This window comes from Aedes albopictus, chromosome 2 (assembly GCF_035046485.1).
Source record: "Aedes albopictus strain Foshan chromosome 2, AalbF5, whole genome shotgun sequence".
NCBI classification, from domain to species: domain Eukaryota; kingdom Metazoa; phylum Arthropoda; class Insecta; order Diptera; family Culicidae; genus Aedes; species Aedes albopictus.
In genome coordinates, this window is record NC_085137.1 from 437336569 (window position 1) to 437359413 (window position 22845).

The 22845-nt window shown below is 41.9% G+C and overlaps 1 protein-coding gene across 1 annotated transcript in view; it reads left to right on the forward strand.

Moving 5' to 3' along the window:
- The first annotated feature begins 4271 nt into the window (after positions 1-4271).
- The window catches only part of LOC109416467 (differentially expressed in FDCP 8 homolog), a 29990-nt gene continuing 11416 nt past the window's right edge, over positions 4272-22845 (forward strand). The window contains exons 1-2 of the mRNA XM_019690530.3: positions 4272-5152; positions 5450-5614. Coding sequence (XP_019546075.3) covers positions 4486-5152; positions 5450-5614 — 832 coding nt within the window. The 5' untranslated portion in view covers positions 4272-4485. The remainder of the gene's footprint in view (positions 5153-5449; positions 5615-22845) is intronic.

A 22845-nucleotide genomic window follows, 5' to 3' on the forward strand; every position in this document is an offset into this window, starting at 1 on the left:
AAAGTGTCAAACTAAGTTATATATGAAATTATATAATACACCGAATGAATTCGGCTAGAATTGTATGCATCAAAATTATATTGTCAATATGTATGTATATGGCCTCTAAAATTTGTACGAATAGAGCAAATCTATGCATTTTAAACAATGAACGAATGAATATCCACATAACTGAATTGCGACACAGTGTAATGTCAGCCAATTTGTTGGCTGGATTTGAGTGCACAGTTTTATCATTCAATACTGGTACTTGTGACCATTCAGACCAGCCTTCTTATTGTTTATATTGGCTTAAATTTCACGTCCAAAACATACCATCCTTTCCCTTTCCTCAGCAGTCGCAAGGACGTGGCCAGGACAGTTCTCGGCCATTGGAGGATTGCTTCAGTCTTGTCTAAGAATCAGAGATAAGTCCCAAATCTTTGTGCTTTGGTTCGGACGGGGAGAGGCAACCCCCATAACAGCGGTCTAGGACTGTACCACCTACGAATTTGTGCGACTCGTTTAATGCTAATGCTAATGCTAATGGGAACCTATTTAAAAATCAATTTGAAATTTGTATGGGAACGATTTGTTGAATAATCCCTCGTCGCATTTTGTACTGAGCGAAGCTGTCAAACAGCTGCTCAGCTGACAAAAGCCATCTCTTAAAAATTGATTTTAGGCACCAGAAAAAGGTGCCCTTTTCGTATGAAATCATAAAATCAATACATTTTTCAAAATTTAAAAACCTAATCTTTGCGTCTTTCTCTAGTTTTTTCTTAAATGACTCAGTTTTTAGTTTTTTTTTGCAAAAGTAAAGTAATTTTGAAGTGTTTCTTAAATTTTAACTAGTGATCCAAGTGAAAAAGTTCTACTAAAAGTTCCAAAGTTTTAGTGAAGTTTGACTTCCCAGATAAATCAGAAATAGAAAATAAGCGACAGATAAAACTTCTCATGTTTTCCTATTTCTGTCCACTTTTTGTTTAACTTGTTTTGGTAAATTTCACATGCAACGTAAACAAAGGTTTGTTTGCCCACGTACAAGTATGAGTAATGTCTCCATTATTAGAACAGTTAACATCACATAAATCAAAGACTAAACAGATGAAAAAAACATGCAAAACTGTTATCGTTCGACTGCACAATTGTGCTGGTACGTCATGAAAGGGATATACAGCCATTGCATGAAAAAAAAAACAGACTCGAAAATAAAAGTGATCCGATATTGCTCCAATTCGGTAGGAATGATCTTTACCAAAAGTAATTAAACCCGTATTTTTTGTTTCGTCATTAAAATTTGCAAAAATGGTCAAAATATCAGTTTTCTATGATTTTCAAAATTTTGAACCACAACGACTATACTTTTTTATATTGTTTAACGAAAGTTTAGTTATTTTTACATAACATATAAAAAAAAATCTTCAAGTCGTTTTTGAGCTGCATTTTTTTTTTGAAAATTATAATTTTTTGCTCATATACGTATGGAATGACTATGCGTCTCCATAACTCTAAAATTGCCGTTTATTTTTTTTATATACAGGGGATACTCAAAATAACTGGGACAGGTAAAATTTTCACTTTTCATAAAATGTTCAGCTAGCTGTAACTTTTCGAAAAATTGATGCCTTTTTCGAAAAGTTACAGCTAGTTGAACATTTTATGAAAAGTGAAAATTTTACCTTTTGAATTCTCAAATTTTTACTGTAAGTTCATCAACTAGTTGTGTATCAGTGGTCTAAATTTGGAAAAGATCGGGCTATTCTACACAAAGTTAGAAAGATTCTAGAAAAGGGTATAATTATCCGATAGCCAACTTTGAGCTGTTATATCTCCGGATTCAATGAACCGAATGTAATAAAATTTTGAATATAATGAACTTTGAAGAACATTTTCCAAGGAGTTCTTTCTGAGATTCCTTAACCGTTATGTGTCCGACAAACTTTTTACTTTTTTCTACACCGTGTATTTTAAATGGGTGCTGGGTACCCGGTTACCTGTCGGCCACATAAGGGTTAAGGAGTTTCCAAGATTGACCAGAAGTTGCTTCTGGGATTTATCCAAGACCAAGAGTTCATTCACAAATTCATCCTTTCCATTCATTTCCATTGTGATTAAAACTAATTTTCTAAAAAAAAAAAATCTTCTGGAATTCACTCCTTCCTTTTAGGATTTCTTCAAGAGTATTCTGGGATTTTTTAAGGAGTTTCTTCTGAGTTTCCTTTTTTGAAAATTCCGAGATTTCTCAAGGAGTTATCCTTTTGGGAGTTGTTTTTGGAATTGATCCAGGAGATCTTCCCTGGATTCTACCAAGAATTTCTCGCGGGGTTTTTCATTAGCTCTTTTCGAGATTACTCTAGAAACTCCTTCAAGAATTTCTTCATGATTTTCTCCCATACTTTCTTCTGGGATTCCTTCAGGATTTCCTCCGGAGATTACACGAAAAGTTCCTTGTGGAATCCTCTTAGGAATTTCCCCTGGATTTATTCCAAGTTTCATCCAAAAGTTCTCTCCGGGATTGCTTAAGAAGTACCTTCCAGGCTGTTGCGGGGGTTGCGGTGATTCAATCACGAAACTATTTTTTATAGCAGACACCAATCCTGTTTTTCGGTCGATCAGCTTAAACTGAAATTGATTTTATTTTCATACAAATATAATTAAAACTAATACTTATTGCTACTTACAATTTACAGTTTTCTTTCCTTCCGCAATTCAGCCTCAATTCAATAAACAACGCAAATGGTTTCAAACCGTTCAAAAACTATTATAAATTTCAACTTATTCTATTTTTTTTTCTTATGGAATATCTCCAGCAATTTTGTATAGATTCCTCCAGATGTTCGTTCTGGGTTTCCTTCAAAAGATCCTTCTGAGAATACATTTCTGTAGGATTTCTTTCTGGGAATCCCGGTAAAGGTACTTCTGAAGACATTCCAAAAGGAACCCCATTCCCTGAAGGAACCTTTATAAAAATCTCAGAAGGAATTCCTGGAGGTATCACAAAAATATTTCTAGGAGGATTCCTGGTACTCGTAGATGCATGTCAGATGGAATTTCAGAAAAAAAAACTCCTGAAAACATCACAGAGAGAGCTTCTGAAGAACCTTTGGGAAAATATCAATTGAATCACTTATATCAAATCACGTTGGAGTTTTCCAGAATCACTCCGGAATTTTACCGGAATCTCAAGAAATTTCTGGAGAAACACCGGAAAAAATCACGGTTGAAATTCCCAGAAAGAGGAATCTTTAAAGGAAATCTTGGATACATCCCAGAAGCAACTTCTGGTCAATCTTGGACAATCATGGAAGAATTCCAGAATGAACACAGGAGGTATCCGTAAAGGAACTCCTGAGGAATCTCAGAAAGAACTCATTGAAAAATAAAACGAAATGAAAAAAAAATGAGAAAATCGTTTTTTGGACCACCCTGTTTTCAAAATGGCCACCCCAATGGCGAAACAGAAAATTACGTGTCTAATTATATTCGGTAACGATCATCCCTACCAAATTTGAGCAATATCGGAGCACTTTTATTTTCAAGTCTATTCTTTTTTTATGGAATGGCTATATGCAAACGTCTAGCTCAAAACCAACTACAAAATCAACAACGGTCAAACCAACGCCAACGGGGGTAGACGGTACCCTAAAAAATAGCTCAATCAGATGCAAGCGACCAACGAACTGTGTAGGCGATATGTAGGCGTAAAGTGGGTGGCAGGCCGTAAAAAGACATTCAACTGCACTGCACTCAGAAATAAAAGTATACACGGAATTACTATTATTTATGCATTTTGTATCCGCATCTCTCTCACTCTCTTTCTGTTTTCATGCTATCCGCTGCTTCGTCTGGGTTGACAAATCATATCGCTTCAACCCAGGCTAAACGGCAGATTGCATGAAAACAGAAAGAGAATGAGAGAGATGCGGATACAAAATGCATAAATAATAGTAATTCCGTGTATACTTTTATTTCTGAGTGTGGATTACAGAAGCGGACGCATGGTACCTAGTGGGACAAAGCTACGTCAAGCAACGGGTGGGTGGCAATCCTTTCCAACTATCCTGTGCTTCACGAGTTTTCAATGAATCTTCTCTTTGAGAGCGCAACTCTCACGTTCTCTGCTGGGATTCCCCTTGTGAAAATGGCGCGTAAACTGTTTGGTGCACGTGTCGAAGCAGAACCATGCTGTCTATGCTTTCTCGCGAGGTGTGCGCGAGAGTGGAGCATAGATTGAGCATTTCATACGCAGGAGAGTACTGAATTGATTTTATTACTGAAAAAGTTGATTCATTCTCTATAGTATGGTGCTAACTTTGTGTTGTGTACAAACAAAAAGGTCGCTTTCTGATAAGGGAGGAGTTCTTGGTTGTTGATTGTGCACGGACGAGAATTCATAACTTACTATCAGCCTAGAACGAAAAATCGTTTCTGGGTTCAATCAGTGTCAACGCGATTCTGGCGAGCACTGATCGGGGTTTCGTAATAAGCGCGTTGTGGGGTAACATGCAGACGGTGCAGAGCCTGAAGGATGGAATCTGGAATCTGCCCAATACAGTGACTAGTTTCCTTGCAAAAGAGGAGGTAGTTCCCAGCGCGAATAGTGATGATAGCAGCAACAATAATAACAACAACGGGAGCAGCAAATCGATGACTAATAGTGATGTCAGTGGAAAGAGTAATCCCGATCAGAGTAACGCCGATGATATCACCGACAAATCCGATTCGGATGAGGTGCTCGTTGAGGAAGGTGTTGCTTTGGGGACTTCCAGTTCGGTTCTGTCCAGCGATGAAAGCTCACTGGAACGGTCCCATGCCATCCCATACACACTCATTAAGGAACAATGGCAACTGGTGTTGGATCAGGAAGAAACCGTCACTATTCCTCAGATGGAATCGGCCATCCAGAAGTGCAAGGACCTAGTCCTGCAGACTACGGAGGACTCCATCGAGCGGAAATGGTTGGTACGGCATCTGATCGAGCTGCGACATCGACTGAGGGAACTTCAGGACGTGGATAGCGATCCGGACGCGGAGCCTCCGGACACGAGGGTCATCCTTGGGCATCACTTTGTCAAATGCGGCGGCAATAGCTCGGCCAAACGAAAGTTACACTGCGACCATTGCGCGGGCATTATTTGGAATGTGATGCAGCCGTCTTACGTCTGTGCTGGTAATAAAGAAGTTCCTTTCCTAAAAAGCTTGATGATTATTGTGCAGAAATATGTTTTTCATGTGTTATAATAATTACAATTATTGAGCGTATAATAGCTTTCAGGCAGTTTCACTAAATTCTTAAAGTTGATATTCAAAAGTTTCGCTCCCCGTGACAAAATACACGTTAGAGTTCCACAAAGTTCAAGTAAACTTTCGAATGTCAACCTAAGAATTCACAGAAACATCTGAGAGAAGTCACAAATCATCACAGATTGATAAGAACCAAATTTGTTTCTTTCGCTTCCGTGGACAGATTGTTCTTTTGTCGCTCACCACAAGTGCATACCGAGCGTGATAAGGATTTGTGCTCACGTAATCACCACCGAACGGAACCGTCCGATCGAATGCATCTGCCCGGAGATAGGACTGGCGTTTCAGAAGTATACCTGTGCCGAGTGCGGGACGCAGCTTAGCTATAGTAAGTATGCTTGGAATCTTTTGTATGGTATACAAGCCAACCTTGATACCTTGTTGGCTACTAAGTAACTTTACTCCAAGCCGAACGTATAGTAGAGCACCATATTCGTCGGTATTGGGCGATGTTTCCCGAACGCGTAGGGATCGCTGCCCGAATAAAAAATACAGTAGAAAAACCGAATGTTGTATTGTAACAGTACTATTTAGAACCATATTGTTACAATAAACACCACTGTAAAAATAAAAAATACAAAAACAATAAGATGTAATGTAGACACCATACAGTGAATTGTAAATAAGATTTTTACAATATACTATACGGGTTGTTAAGTATCGTAACAATATAAAAAAATATTTTTCTCCATATATATTTTTTTACAAAACCATATATTGTTTTTAATTGAATTTCACTACTGGTTATAAAATAATGGGTTTAGAATGGTTCTCTTTTGTTATGTTGTATTGTTTTACATTAGATAAACCATATAATGTTATATTATCTCGTCATGTTCCTTCGTTAATGGCAGTTCTAGCCAAACTAACCTAAACTCGTCTAAGTCTGAGTAGCCTCTGATTGCATTAACAGTTGAAGCTTAGGCTCCCATGTCCCACCAGCCAGATAATTGGGTTTTGCAAACTAAGCATTATTTGTGGCAACACTTTGAGCGGCATGATGGAACTATGCCTAGCGCGCTAAGTGTTATTAGACCACTAATGTAGTTGCATGAAGTGGGTGACAAGGTACATACGTATCATTCAGCGTGCTTAACCGTTATTGCAATATTGAGGTTCCAGTTTGACTGAACTATGAAATATGTACATAACAACTCATGAGAAAACTGTCAAGTTCGATTCAACTATAAGTTAGGTTAAAAAGCGAAGACGAACTTATATCAGAAGTCGTTTCAGTGTCCAGTCCAGTCCTTATGTTAAAAATAGCTCTATTTATTTATTTATTTATTTATTTATTTATTATTAATACATCAACAGACTTATTGTCCCAATGATGGTTAGTACTTAAAAATAACAACAAAGCTCAAGTAACAGTAAAAAATAATACGTACAACAGAACAAAACAACTACAATACAATTCATTACACTATTCTGGAGGTGAGTTCTTCAATAAAATTACGGCGGATGATTTGCCTGGGAAGATGGAAGTCAAAACCTGACGCTACTCTGTTAAAACAACGTTGCAGGCCAATCATTGCACTGTTTTGTCCAAAAAGAGTTCGTCGGAGCGGCAATCGTAACATGGCATTAGCCCGTAGTCTTCTGCTGCGAGCATTAATGTCGATCAGTGCAAGAATAGCAGGACAATCTATTCTCCCTTGCAGCAAATCCGCGATTATCATCGCTCTATTAACATCTCTGCGTGTTTGTAGCGTTTCGAGGTGTATCAATCGACATCTACTAAGATAGCTCGGCAATCGGTGAGGGTCACGCCAGGGAAGCCTGCGAAGTGCAAAACGGATGAAGCGACGCTGAACCGATTCAATCCTTTCTATGCCGTTCTGATAGTATGGAAGCCAGACAGCGGAACAATATTCTAGAGTCGAACGAACAAGCGAGCAATAGAGTGACTTAAGGCAGTAGACGTCGGTAAAGTCCTTGGCAATACGGAAGATGAATCCTAGAGTCCTAGAAGCCTTCGCAATAACATACGACAAATGGTGTTTAAAAGTCAGCTGAACGTCCAGAATTACACCTAAGTCTCTCACATGATCAGCTCGTTGAAGTTCTGTTCCGTGTAACTGATAGTTAAACAGGATTGGCTGTTTTCTCCGAGAGAACGAAATAACGGTGCATTTTTCGGGGTTAACTACCATACGATTCAAACTGCACCAGTTCGCGAAGGCATTCAAATCAGCTTGAAGCATCGTAGCATCACAGATAGAACGGATGCGCAGGAACATTTTCAAATCGTCTGCGAAGCTTAATCGTGGGCCTTTGATAACGTAGTTGACATCGTTGAAATACAACAGGAAAATTAGGGGACCCAGATGACTCCCTTGAGGTATTCCAGAAGTAGCCTTGAAAGTTTCCGAGAAATGCCCATCAACTCCAACCGTCAGAAAGCGTTCTGTGAGGTAGGAGTAGAGCCAGCGTAGTGTCTGGCCGCCGATCCCGAGTCTCTCAAGTTTAGCGATCGTCACAGCATGATTAATCTTGTCAAATGCAGCGCTCAAATCCGTGTAGACCACATCAGTTTGGGCTTGTTCAGCCATGCTGTCCGTAATGTGAGATGTAAGGTTCAAGAGATTGGTGGTAGTGGATCTACCCGAGATGTAACCATGTTGATTTTCACTGATGTACGGCTTGCAATGAGACATCAGTGGTTCCATAACAATAAGCTCGAATAGTTTCGAGATGGCACAGAGAGATGATATTCCTCGGTAATTACTTTCGATCGCCTTTTTTGTGAACGGGAAACACGATAGCTTTCTTCCAGACTGACGGAAAAATTCCGCTAGTTAGGGACAAAGAAAACACCAACCGGATAGGGTCGACTAATTCGTCAATATGCGTTTTTAGGAAAGATGATGGAATACCGTCGGGCCCGGGATTGATCGATGATTTCAATTGCCTGGCTGCTCTCACAATCGTTGTATCATCAACACCAATCGTGGTTAGTACATCACCGTTCAGTGGAACATTACTAGCGGCAAGCATTATATGCTCTTCGGATAGAACCTCCTCACTGAACACGCTAGCAAATTTACTGTCGAAAAGACGACACACATCGTTTCTATCAGAGGCCACTCGACCTTCAAGCGTCATTGTGGAAGGCAACCCAGACTCCTTTCGTTGTTGATTCACATATCGCCAGAACGCTTTGGGTTTCGACTTCAGTTTTCGTTGGATGTGTAGCTGATATCTTCTGAAACAGCGCCTGCTAGTGTTCTTATATTCGTTGTTCACCCTCAAGTAATGGTCACGTAGAAGGAGCGTTCGGCGTTTGGAATACAGTCTAAGGGCTGCACGTTTTGTAGTCTTCATTCTGCGGAGCTCTTGAGTTTGCCAAGGTGGGCCACAGGAGGAATGATTTATTTTTGGTACATATCTTTCAATTGCATGTCCCATGATATGCGAAAGTGTTAGAGCAGCATTTTCCACATCGTTCAAATCCAGAACGTCAAGCCAGTCTATTGAACCAAGAAATTCAGCTATGCCTTGGTGGTTCGCCCGGTTGAAATCGTACGAGACCGGAGAAATGCTTTCTTGGATGTGTGCGTCATTATAGTTGAGAACGAGTGCAAGTGGAGGATGATGTGTAACAGTCTTAACCAAGGGGGACGGGGCAGCTGTTAACAACGGAGCCACATCTTTCGAACTGACGAAACAAAGATCCAAACAACGTCCATTTTCATTCATCACGTTATTAACCTGCTGCAGCGTTGCAGTACTGTAACTGTCGATAAGACGGGTTGCGCCAGCATGGAAGGTAGAACAGCTTGGGTCAGGATGAAGGAAACCGTCGCGGGACGACTTCCAACAAATACCGGAAAGATTAAAATCTCCGATCACAATAATCTCATCAGTAGCAGTCGCTACATCAACCATATGCATAGTCGATAGGATATGTGCGTCAATTAAAGCGATATCGCGGGTGCGATCAGGAGGAACGTAAATCCCACACAAGTACACGTTGCGGTCTGATAGTTTGATTTGAACCCACACTTGCTCCACACTTGCCCAGGAGTCGCTATCGATCGTTTTGGATTTTAGTTCCTTTTTTACCGCAACAAGAACACCGCCACCAATATTCTTAAGACTATTTCTAGGTCCACGGTCGCAACGGAACACCTCATACGAAGGCCCAAGCACTTGGCTGGACAGGGTACGGGAATCGAGCCAAGTTTCAGTCAAAACGATGATGTCATAGCAGTCGTCCGAAGTTGCCAACAAGTATCTATTGGCATCGGTGTTCATTCCCCCGGCGTTTTGATAATAAATTAGCAGATCTTTGGAAGTCCGTTGAAACCGCGAGGCAACTGCCTGGGTGGAACCGGTGGTTCGTCTCTCGGAATGTACAGTAACCGTGCGTACCGGTGAAACATTCTCGCCAATGAGACGGTGTCACTCTTTGGCGAGCGTTCGTGCGAGACAGTCGCAACTTTTCGTTCGTCCGGTTTGTCTCCCGATACTATCCAGTTCGGTGACTATTTTGCAAAGTGCTAGTTTTCCGATTGATCAAGTGTAGAAGTGATTATCCCTAGTGGGACGAGTGCGGTTGGCTAGGCCACAATTTTTGCCGCAAAAGTTCGTTTGGTTTGAGTAAAGTTCACGTTTTTATTATATCACGTGGCGCATTGTCCAATTATCGAGCACATCAGTGCAGCACCCCCCGCACACCGCGCGGCCGTGATCGGCTTCTTCCAGTGAGTACCCAAGCTCATCGTCGTCGACAGCAGCAGCCCACCGAGAGAAGAGCAGAGAGCATTCAACCGCCGCACACGACGACGGGCGCTCAGCAGCAGCTCGCTTCCTCCCTGTGCGGGCCATCCGATCGCTTGGACCAGTCGTCGTCGAGCCTGTGGCTAAACAGAGTGCACAAAGATAAGTACATAAAGTTACCTCTCGTTGTTCCCCCCTCTCCACTGACTCTTTGATTAGATTTAATTTGGTACATAAGCAGTTTTTTCTCACTTTTCCTGTAGCGTTAACTTTGTCCCTTGTTTTTTGATTATTTCTCGTCCCCGTGATAGTATTAGTTTAAGGTTATTGAGTGCCCCGTGGTGGTAGTTAACTACCACAATGCACAATGGTTTATTTTCCCATTTTCACGCTCTTAATTAATAGCTCGTAAGATTGAGAAAATAGAGCAATGGCGTCTTCGGCAAAGTTGACGGGGATGACCAGCGCCATCTTTTGACAGTTAGAGTTTTCGGATCAATCCCCCTAAAAGTGAAATACAAAATTATTTTTTTTAATTTGTTGAGATAGAGGGTTGACGTCTTTGGCAAAGTTGTAGCATTTGTGATTCCAAACAACTTTCCTCAAGACGTCAATGTTGTATTTTTTACACCAATGGAGATAGAGGCCTGTGTTTGAAAGTTAGCCCCAAAAACACGTTTTTTAAGTAAAACATACATTTGTTGAATTGTTAGGCCCATACAATGTTCTGCAAAGTTGTATGTATCAGTAAAATACGCAACTTTTCTGAAGACATCGAAGCTGTGGGAATCAAATGAGACGAGTTAGAGATAAATTTATGATTTTTTTCATCCACTTTTAGGGATAAATATCTTTCTTAGGGGCAAAAAGGTGCAGCTGGGGATACCCTTATCAGAAAGTACATCTAAAGAGCTTTCAAATGAGGGTTAGTTTGTCCGTCCACGATCGTCTACTGAGGAGATATGACCATAATAAAAAATGACCATATTACGATTTACCTGCATTTAAATCTACGTTGACAGTAAATTTCATGGCTACTATGATCAAATAATAGGTAGTCTTCTCTAAGCTAATTTGCGCAACAGTCCTGATTGTTTTAAATACCAAATTTGTTCTAAAAATGTGTTCCACAGCCTTTTTATATGATTTCTACTATTTAGTACAAATTTCATTCATTGAATAAAATATTAAGATTTATCGGGGTTTCATACGTTCTCACAGAGTAAAACAACTCACGAGTTCTTCTGTAAAGCAATTTTAAATTTTATATGAAGAAAGTCAAGACAATGAACTTTTATTAGGATAAGACGAAAGTGGGTTTAACTTATATTTCATCATAGTAGCCATGAATTTTGCTGTCAAAGTAGATTTGATTGCAATTATATCGTAGTATGGACATTTTCTATTATAGTCATATCTCCTCAGTAGACGATCGTGGATGGACAAACTAACCCTTATTTGAAAGCTCTTTAGATGTACTTTCTTATAAGGGTATCCTCAGCTGCACCTTTTTGCCCCTAAGAAAGATATTTATCCCTAAAAGTGGATGAAAAAAATCATAAATTTATCTATAACTCGTCTCATTTAATTCCCACAGCTTTGATGTCTTCGACAAAGTTGCGTATTTTATAGATACATACAACTTTGCAGAACATTGTATGGGCCTAACAATTCAACAAATGTATGTTTTACTTAAAAAACATGTTTTTGGGGCTAACCTTTAAACACAGGCCTCTATCTCCATTGGTGTAAAAAATACAACATTGACGTCTTCAGGAAAGTTGTTTGGAATCACAAATGCTACAACTTTGCCGAATAAGGACTGTTCAATTTATAAAACGGACAACTTGCTTGTGCGATATCTTTTTTATTTTTCAATAAAATCATTTCCAGTTTTTTGCATAACTTTCTATAGCTATTCTCATTTGTCGGAAAAATATAACATTGAGCAAAATGTTCTTTATTGTGTAACTGTATCGGTTTTCGTAAAACTTCAATAAAAACCCATTTCTCAAAATTCGACATATTTTTCCACATACTAAACATCCATATTTTCATGAAGTTTTTATTGTATTTGAATCTTATACTATTTTACTAAAGGTAAAGCTCAATAGTTGGTTAGTAATAATGCACCAAGCCAGCTTTCAGCTTGATAAAGTGAGTTGCCTTGTTTACAAAGAAATTATTAAAAAATATTTATTTAAGTCCTGTAATGCAATAGCACAACGGATTCGGCTAAAAATTTGTCCAGAGTAGTAGAATATTGTTTTCTGAATGATGCTGAAGAAAAAAAATACTTAAATTGCATTCTTCATAAAAAATTATTCCATGAAGATGGTCATTGTAAAAAAATCCATTCTTTTTGCTCCATTGATGCAAATTTTCGACTCTAGCGAATCTTGTTATTATTTTTTTTCAACAAAGTTGATCCTATGTTATTGTACACCCTATTTAATAACAATTGGATGAAAAATTTTTATTTCCAACATCAATGTTATGTAAAATTTGCATTAGGTTGCATTGTTATTTGGAAGAACCTTCAAAGAACGAAACTGTTTTGATTACTGTGCATGTAATGGCGCACAGTAACCAAACCAGCAATGCTATTAAGTAGCAGTTTTCTGCATTTGAAACCACATCATTCCTACTTTTGACTGGATGCATAAAAAAAATGTTTATTGAATATTTTCATGTCCTTTTTGCTTTACAATTGAATTTTAATCAAAAAAACGAATCTCACTTGAGACTTTAATATTTCAACAACTAATTTTCCAATTGAGTTTAAACTTCTCCAGAATGTTTATTACTCATGCTGCTGCAGCATGGCACATACTTATCTGATATTAAAAACGATATACCATATGTGAACAGTAATTTTATATATATTTTCAATTTTCAGGAATCGTAAAATCCACCTCATTTAACACCTGGCCGGTTTTCTATGAATTAAAACTATTTTTATTCGATTCAAAAATCACTACTATAATGAAAAATGATGTACTGAACAACGATGCAAGGGTGGTTAAATTTGAACTACGCGTCTTCTTTTTATAGCCTTGTAAAGTTGTCCGTTTTATAAATTGAACAGTCCTTACGTCAATCTTCTATCTCAACAATTTAAAAAAAATAATTTTGTATCTCACTTTTAGGAGGATTGATCCGAAAACTCTAACTGTCAAAAGATGGCGCTGGTCATCCCCGTCAACTTTGCCGAATACGCCATTGCTCTATTTCCTCAATCTTACGAGCTATTAATTAAGAGCGTGAAAATGGGAAAATAAACCATTGTGCAATGGGCGATGATGACGATGGCGGGGGTACGTCGTACCGCATCAACGAAGCTTTGTTATTGGCATCGGACTGCTCGAGCCAACAAGGCGATGTAAATGCTAATCCCTTTGTCTCCCCTCACCCTGGCGCTTCTCCAATGGACACCAACAGTAAATCTGTTTCGTCGTCCCCCCGCCTCAAGGCCTACCCTCCCGACTTTGGCGGGCCATATGTTGTTTTCTTCCGACCCAAAGGCAAACGTTTGAACACCGTTCAAATCAGCAAGGATCTGACTAAACGGTATTCTTCCGTTGTCTCCATTGACATGGTCGGTACAGCTAAGCTTCGGGTGACAGTAGGCGACCGAAAACACGCTAATGAGATTGTGGCCTGCGAGTTGTTTACACTTGAGTACTTCGTTTACCTACCGAGCGCGTCGATAGAGATTTCGGGGAAGGTCGCCGACGCATCTTTGACCTGCGAAACGATCATGCAAGGCTGTGGTCGTTTCCATAACCCTTCTCTACCTCCTGTCCAGATACTGGATTGCCGGCAACTGCATTCGGTCTCCCAGGAGGGTGAGAAGAAGGTTTACACACCATCTGAAGAATTTTGTGTGACCTTCTCCGGATCTGCATTACCAGATCTGCTGGCGATTGGCAAACTTCGACTACCTGTGAGGCTGTATGTACCGAAGGTAATGAATTGCATCAATTGCAAGCAGCTGGGCCACACCGCTCAGTACTGCAGCAATAAACCTCGCTGTGCAACATGCGGGGAGAGACATGTGGACGGTGCGTGTAAAACGCCGCCCAAGTGTGTTTATTGTGGCAGCGACCGTCCACATGATCTGATTGATTGCCCAAGGTACATACAGCAGAAAAAACATCAAAAACGATCGTTGCAGCAGCGATCACGGCGAAGCTACGCCGAAATGCTGAAAAAAGCTGCCCCGACCGTTGAATCCCGTAACATCTACTCGTCTTTATCTCTCGATGATCAGGGCTCTGACTCTGAGGTCGGGGACGGGGTTCCCTTTGTTTTCAAGGGTGAAACGAGGAAACGGATGAGGCTCCAGAGACCCACCAAAAAACCTCGGAATCTGCCTAGCAGCGACCCCCAACCCACCATGACAAATTTCAAGAGTGGTAAGAAAGTCACAAAACGTTCCCCTCCGGGATTCAAAATCCAGGACGAACGAGACTTTCCATCACTCCCGGGAACATCTAAAATCCCAGATGTCCCACTTTTTTCGAATTCTCAACCGGAAAGACAGCATTCGGAGCACCAGGAGCAACCTCAGGGTGCGCCATTGTTTACGCTCTCTGGCATCATAGACATCATCCTCAGCTTCTTCAATGCTTCAGATTCCGTGAAGAACATTGTAAAAGGACTTCTTCCTTGTGTGACCCCTCTTTTGAAGCAGTTGGCTTCTAAAATGCCCCTCCTTGCGACAATCGTATCTTTCGATGGCTAATTTAACCACCGAGGTCGAAGATACGATTTCGGTTCTACACTGGAACTGTCGTAGTATTACACCGAAATTAGACGTTTTTAAATTTTTAGTTAACAATTTACAATGCGATGTTTTTGCACTATCCGAAACATGGCTGACACCTGATGTAACCTTACCTTTTCCCGATTATAATATCATTCGCCTTGATCGATCCGACTCGTACGGAGGGGTGCTTCTAGGGATTAAGAAGCAGCACTCATTTTACAGAGTCGATTTTCATCCGATGACAGGCATTGAAGCCGTCGCATGTGAGGTGACTATCCGAGGTAAAACCCTCAGTGTTGCCTCCATATATCTTCCACCGAGAACTGCAATATCTCGCAGGGATCTCGCCCACATCTGCTCGGTTATGCCCGAGCCTCGGCTGCTCATGGGAGATTTCAACTCCCATGGTACAGGCTGGGGGGAACTGTACGATGACAGCCGTTCATCTTTGATATATGACCTTTGCGACGACTTCAACATGACAATTTTGAATACCGGAGAAGTTACACGAGTGGCACCTCCAGCTCAAGATGGCAGTCCCAGAAACAGCCGATTAGACCTCTCAATCTGTTCGAGCTCACTATCGCTGGAGTGTTCATGGAAGGTTATCCAGGATCCTCATGGTAGTGATCATCTGCCGATTGTTGTTTCTATTTCCAATGGGTCACATCAACCTCCATCTATCGACATCGCCTACGATCTCACCAAGCACATTGACTGGGAGAAGTACGCAGAAGCAATTATCGACGGTGAGCAATCGGTACAAGTCCTTCCACCGCGGGAAGAGTATCGGTTTCTGTCCGAGCTGATCCTCAGTAGCGCGCTTCAGGCACAACGTCGACCAGTGCCAGGTCCGTCGGTTCGTAGGAAACCCCCGAATCCGTGGTGGGATAGTGAGTGTACAGAAATCTATCGCGAGAAATCCGCGGCGTTCAAAGAGTTTCGGAAACGCGGTTCGGTCGAAAACTTCAAGCGGTTCGCTTCCCTTGAAAGCAAGTTCAAGAACTTGATCAAGGCGAAGAAAAGCGGTTACTGGCGTCGGTTCGTCGAGGGTTTGTCGCGCGAGACATCGATGAGAACTCTTTGGAACGTCGGTAGAAGAATGCGTAACGCGTCGTCGGTCAACGAGGATCGAGAAAGCTCTCCTCGATGGATCCTCAAGTTCGCAAAAAAAGTTTGTCCAGATTCCGTGCCCGTGGAGCGAATAATTCGTGATGTTTCCGACGATAGGGACGACATGGATAGGCCGTTTTCAATGATTGAATTCTCACTTGCTCTTCTTTCATGTAACAATTCCGCTCCAGGAATGGATCGAATCAAGTTCAACTTGCTTAAAAACCTCCCCGACGTCGCTAAGAGGCGCTTGTTGAACTTGTTCAATCAGTTCATGGATAACAACATCGTTCCGGATGACTGGAGACAAGTGAGGGTGATAGCTGTTCAAAAACCCGGGAAACCCGCGTCGGATCATAATTCGTACCGTCCAATCGCGATGTTGTCTTGTCTACGGAAGCTGTTGGAGAAGATGGTTCTCTTTCGACTGGACAAATGGGTTGAATCGAATGGCATGTTGTCAGATACACAGTTCGGTTTCCGCAGAGGCAAAGGGACGAACGACTGTCTTGCGTTGCTTTCTTCAGAAATTCAGCTTGCCTTTGCTCAAAAGCAGCAAATGGGCTCAGTGTTTTTGGATATTAAGGGGGCTTTTGATTCAGTTTGTGTCGATGTTCTTTCCGACAAACTACACGAAAGTGGCCTTTCACCAATTCTGAACAATTTTTTGTATAATTTGCTGTTTGAGAAGCAGATGAGTTTCGCTCATGGCGACTTGACAGTTTCACGAATTAGCTACATGGGCCTCCCCCAGGGTTCATGTCTGAGCCCCCTTCTTTACAACTTTTATGTTAGAGACATAGATGAATGTCTCATGGAAAACTGCACGTTAAGGCAGCTTGCGGATGACTGTGTTGTTTCTGTAACGGGATCAATAGCAGTCGATCTGCAAGGACCACTACAGGATACTTTGGACAATTTGTCTACTTGGGCTCTCAAGCTGGGTATCGAGTTCTCTCCGGAGAAAACTGAGATGGTTGTCTTTTCTAAAAAACACAAACCGGCTAAGTTTCCGCTCGTTCTGATGGGTAAGACAATCACTCATAGCATGTTTTCACAATACCTCGGCGTCTGGTTCGATTCCAAATGCACCTGGGGGAAGCACATTGTGTATCTGATACAGAAATGCCAAAAACGAATCAACTTTATGCGAACTATTACCGGAACATGGTGGGGAGCACACCCGGAAGATCTGATCAGGCTGTACCAAACGACCATTCTATCGGTTTTAGAATACGGTAGCTTCTGTTTTCAATCCGCGGCGAAAACACACTTGCTGAAGCTTCAACGGGTTCAGTACCGTTGCCTTCGGATCGCGTTAGGTTGCATGAACTCGACTCACACAATGAGTTTAGAGGTACTTGCTGGCGTACAGCCTCTGACAGACCGCTTTGCGGAGTTGTCGTTCCGGTTCCTCATCCGATGCGAGGTTCTGAATCCGTTAGTCATAGAAAACTTCGAAAAGCTGCTCGAACAGAATCCCCAAACTCGTTTTATGAGTGTGTACTACTGGTACATGACGCTGGAGGTAAGCCCATCTCCGGTTAACACCAATCGTGACAACTTCTCAGACTTCGACAGCTCCTTTGTGGATTTTGATCTCTCTATGAGGGATGAGATCACCGGTATACCGGAATCTTTTCGTTCCATAGGTATTCCACAAATTTTTGCAAGTAAGTTCGGGCATGTTAGCGGGGCCAGACAGTTCTTCACAGATGGTTCCAAAACCGATGATTCGACTGGATTCGGTGTCTACAACGAATTTCATAGCGCCACCTTCATGCTTCAAAAGCCATGTTCGGTATACATTGCTGAGCTCGCGGCTATATACTACACCTTAGAGTACATTCACACTCTTCCACCTGAGCACTACTTCATTTTTACCGACAGTCTAAGCTCTCTGGAGGCTGTTCGGTCAATGAAACCGATGAAGCACTCAGCGTACTTCCTGAAAGGAATACGCCAAGTCTTGAGTGCTTTGTCCAAACGCTCATACATCATCACCATAGCTTGGGTCCCTTCACATTGTTCAATCCCGGGCAATGAGAAAGCGGACTCTCTGGCTAAGGTGGGCGCTAGCGAAGGCGATATTTACGAGCGTCAAATCGCCTTCGACGAATTTTTTGCATTGGCCCGTCAGGAGACCTTGATCAGCTGGCAACACAAATGGAGAGATGGAGAGATGGGTAGATGGTTGCACTCCATCATTCCACAGGTGTCGAAGAAGCCATGGTTCAAAGGGTTGGATTTAGGCCGCGATTTCATTCGTGTGATGTGTCGGTTGATGTCCAACCACTATTTGTTGAACGCACACACCTTCCGTATTGGGCTCTCAGAAAGCAATCTCTGTGTCTGTGGTGTGGCTTACCAGGATATCGAACATGTCGTGTGGGGATGCAATGAGTATCATGAGGTCAGATCTGAGCTGCATGAAATTCTCCGGGTCCGAGGAAAACAACAGAAACCCGTTAGAGAAGTGTTGGCAGGACTTGATTTGGAATACATGAACCTGATTTATCAGTTTTTGAAACGTGTTGATGTCAGAGTTTGATGTAGTACGTTCCTTGTTTTCGTTGTCCGCCTTTTGGTTTTGTTGTTCGCCCCTGTCTGTCGTCACCCCCCTTCCGTTTGTCCTCTTCTTGTCGTTTTCTACCGATAAAGTCTTTTCTTTTTGGTTCCGTTGCAGATATGGACAATTTGTCCCATCAATGTTTTAGTATAAGTTAGCAAATAATTTAGTTTTAAACCCATAAATCCCTCCTTCCCAATTTAATTTTTTTTTTCAATCCTTAACCTCGAAACAGCCGCGAGTACTTCGGCTTCCCAAACTAACATAGTTTTAAGGCAGTAATAAATTGTAAAATGTAAATTCATTGTAAAAACAAAAGATTTCGGCTCAGTTATGCCCATGTGGCGCCCGAGCCTTCCAAATAAACGAACAAGTAAAAAAAAAAAAAAAATGAGACGGTGTTGACTTGGAGAAGATCGGCTAGAATCAATGGACGTCTCAGAAGAGAAATAGCTCGGATGTGCGGCGTACTTGCCTGAGGTTGAAGGTCGGAAGATCTCATCTCCCTTCTCGAATGCAGGACCAGGACGACTGCTGGTCGCTGGCTGGAGGGGCTCGACTGCAATGAGAGGGATAGAGACTTCCTCGAGGCCTATGGCAAGTGTGCGTCCCGGTGTCCGGTTCCGCGAGGCTATCCGAGGGCCGCTTGTAGGAAATTGGCTGGAATTATTGCATGAATCAGGGTGCGAAGGGCTTGAAAAAGTTCCGTACTTGCCTGAGGTTGGAGGTCGGAAGATCTCGTCTCCCTTCTCAAATGCAGGACCGGGACGACTGCTGGTCGCTGGCTGGAGGGGCTCGACTGCAATGAGAGGGATAGAGACTTCCTCAAGGCATATGGCAAGTGTGCGTCCCGGTGTCCGGTTCCGCGAGGCTATCCGAGGGCCGCTTGTAGGAAATTGGCTGGAATTGTAGCACGAATCAGGGTGCGAAGGGCTTGAAAGAGTTGCGTACTTGCCTGAGGTTGGAGGTCGGAAGATCTCGTCTCCCTTCTCAAATGCAGGACCGGGACGACTGCTGGTCGCTGGCTGGAGGGGCTCGACTGCAATGAGAGGGATAGAGACTTCCTCGAGGCATATGGCAAGTGTGCGTCCCGGTGTCCGGTTCCGCGAGGCTATCCGAGGGCCGCTTGTAGGGAATTGGCTGGAATTGTTGCACGAATCAGGGCGCGAAGGGCTTGAAAGAGTTGCGTACTTGCCTGAAGTTGGAGGTCGGAAGATCTCATCTCCCTTCTCTAATGCAGGACCGGGACGACTGCTGGTCGCTGGCTGGAGGGGCTCGACTGCATTGAGAGGGATAGAGACTTCCTCAAGGCCTGCGGCAGTTGTGCGTCCCGGTATGCTGGATAGTATATTGCTTACTATTCCATTCCTACGACCTCGTCTGTCGGTATAATCAGCGGGTCGTCCGGTATATTGACAAGCTCTGGTCGCCAAAAATTTCCTCCCGATCTATTGTCAGAGAACTCTCTGTAGAGAACTCCCCTCGGCCATGTAGATGTCGAAAGGGCTTTGGTTTTCAATTCCATGTTCATCCCAATTTTAAATGAAATGAACGACAGAGTGTTCACATCTTTTCCTTTTGCGACAAGTCGAGTAACTTGGACATCATCGGAGCCTAAACGTTTCTTTGCTAGGGCACAAATTTGGTCAGCTGTAACATCCCTTGCGATCCGTGACAAATACAGCCAAAACTTTGGTTGCGCCGGAGGTACTGTAATAATATCCATTGATGGGGAGGGAGTACTGCCAGTCCCGAGTAACAGCGGTTGAGGTCGTTTCGGTACTCCATCGTCAGCAGCACTGAACAACCGTCGGCTTCGGGTTAACCGAGGATTGATACCGACACGTTTGGAAGACTTCGGAGTAAACGAGCTAGAGTTGATCAACCTCGCAAAACTAGTTCTTATCTCTTCCTTAAGTTCCACCATGATCTCGGATTTCAAGTCTTGCATAATACCGCTATGCGAATTTAATGCTTGGCTTTGACCGGTTTCATACGCAGCACAGATGATGTTACGCACGCGCATGTCCTCCATCAGCGACGTACATGATGGGCAATACCAGAAAACTTGGGGATTTTTCATCACCTCTTCAAACACTTCGGCAGAAATACCACAGCATCCGGGGTGAAATACCGCTTTGCAAATACCGCGACATACGACTTTCACATCGTCGATATCACCGGCGCACGAACCGCACACGAGAGACATAATGCAACGATTCACGATTCTAATCGTCAAATAACACAACCACGGTGGAGTTAGTCTAATATGTGAAACCGGTGGAGATGCTCTAACACGTGAAACTACGGTAGCCCGAAAAGTGCAGCAAGGCGACACTGAATGTTCGCAGCGAAAAAGAGTGCGTTGTCTCGAAAAAGTGTTTGTTGATGAATTGTAATTTCACAATATTATCACACACTAGACGCGATCGCCCATCAAACATATATGCAACCACCAATTAACAACAAACAGGTAATATTTATAACACGATTCAGTCGAATTTACACAAGGAGAATTGAAAAATTAACACCGGCGAAAAACGTAAACAAGTACTATGTCCACAGACAACTCTATAGGATCTACGTCAAAGATAAATCGCATTTAATTCGGTTGTGGTACAAGGCTAGTTCACATGAGAGAAGAAGAGAAAGAATAGTGTTGAACTCATCCACTGATTTACGGTAACCTGGCCTGCGTCTTTCCGGGTTGACCTACATTCGTATTTCTCTCATCGCACTCTACATACCTAGCCCGCCATATCTCTTGGATATGCAGTCCTTAGGACACCTGGTTTACCACTATTTAAAGATTTTATTGACTTTAAATAGATGTTTCAACTTATTCACTTTTTTCTCTTTCATTTCCTTTGCAACAAAAATGTCACGAACATGAACAGAACAAAGCACGGAAAAAATCATAAACTAAATAAATAATTAAAAATGCACGGAAAAAGATTGTTTCGGAATAGTGAATGGTTCAAACGTAAGAAAAACAGTATAATATATTGTTACATAAAGATCGGATGTAAATGTATAGTAGCTACCAATGTGTACAGCTTTTAGCGAACCATTCCATTACAATACACTATATTGTAGCTGGTACACTATATGGTACAGGAATGGTTTTCACCAAATACCCTATGGTTAGTTTTTATCAGGGTGATCTTCTTCAACCGCGTGCAGCCAGCGCGTTCCCAGCCGCCCACTAAGTCGCCGGCCTCTACCTAGTTCCCTACTGAATATTGTTTTCGCTATTCTTTCCGACATTCGCACTACGTGTCCTACCCACTGAAGTCTGCCGTATTTTACAAGTTTCACAATATTCGCAACTTTGTACACCCGTGTTTCACACGTCTATGCCACACTCCATTTTTTTTGTTTCCCACCGAGAATTGTCCGCAAAACTTTGTGTGCTCAAAAACTCCAAATGCATTACGGTCTACCTCCTTTAACCCTTCTCTTTACACGTCTTTAAAAGACTATTTCTATGCCAAAAAAGCGTTTCAAAAAAGTGCTTGAACAAAAGTTATTGTAAATTTGCTAAATTTTTCGAATTCAATGATTTTTTTTTTGTAAATTAATAGGTTTTTGATTGTTTATAACAATAGTTCCACTACTGAAACAAGGAGATAGTAGTTGGGCTAACCTTATGAGGTTATAATCATTTTCAAAAAGTATTGTATCATATTCATCTAATGCCGTTTGTCTCGAGTTCGTCGAAAATCGATGGTACTCTAGAACAACCATGGGATGTAGAGGGTTAACGTCCACGTCCCGTGATCGTAGAGGGCAACCGGAAGAGTCAGCGTCTTATAAAGAGCGAATTACCTTTGCGTTCGCAAGTTACGGGACCTAAGCTGGTTACGCCATGGGTTACGCAATCCGTAAAAGGCCCTATTCGCAGCTGCAATACGCCTTTTCACATCACGGGAAACGTCAAATGTTCTAAGATAAAAAAATCTTCAACTTTTTCAAGCACATCCCCATCAATCACTCCCAAGTAACAATGCGTTTATATTGAAGTTTTTAGCACTCATTGGATCTTAATCATATTTATGCTGGCTTGCTTATTCCCACAAAAAAAATTCGTGCAGTGGATCATGCCGACCTCACGATTATATATACCGCCGAGAGTCTACCACAAGTCTACGTACGATACCTACAGCTGGCCCAGTTTTATTGTAGTCCTTAATAACTATTGTACCACCTTAGGATCATTGATTTTAAGAAAATTTTATAACAGTCTCGACGGCTCACTAAAAACATACGGCATAAAACCATTTTTTGACCAAGAAGGTTTGACAACCACGACAGGAATGTTATAAAACTACAATACGACAGCGTCAAGTGCGCCTCGAAAACTAAATAAAATCTAATAAAA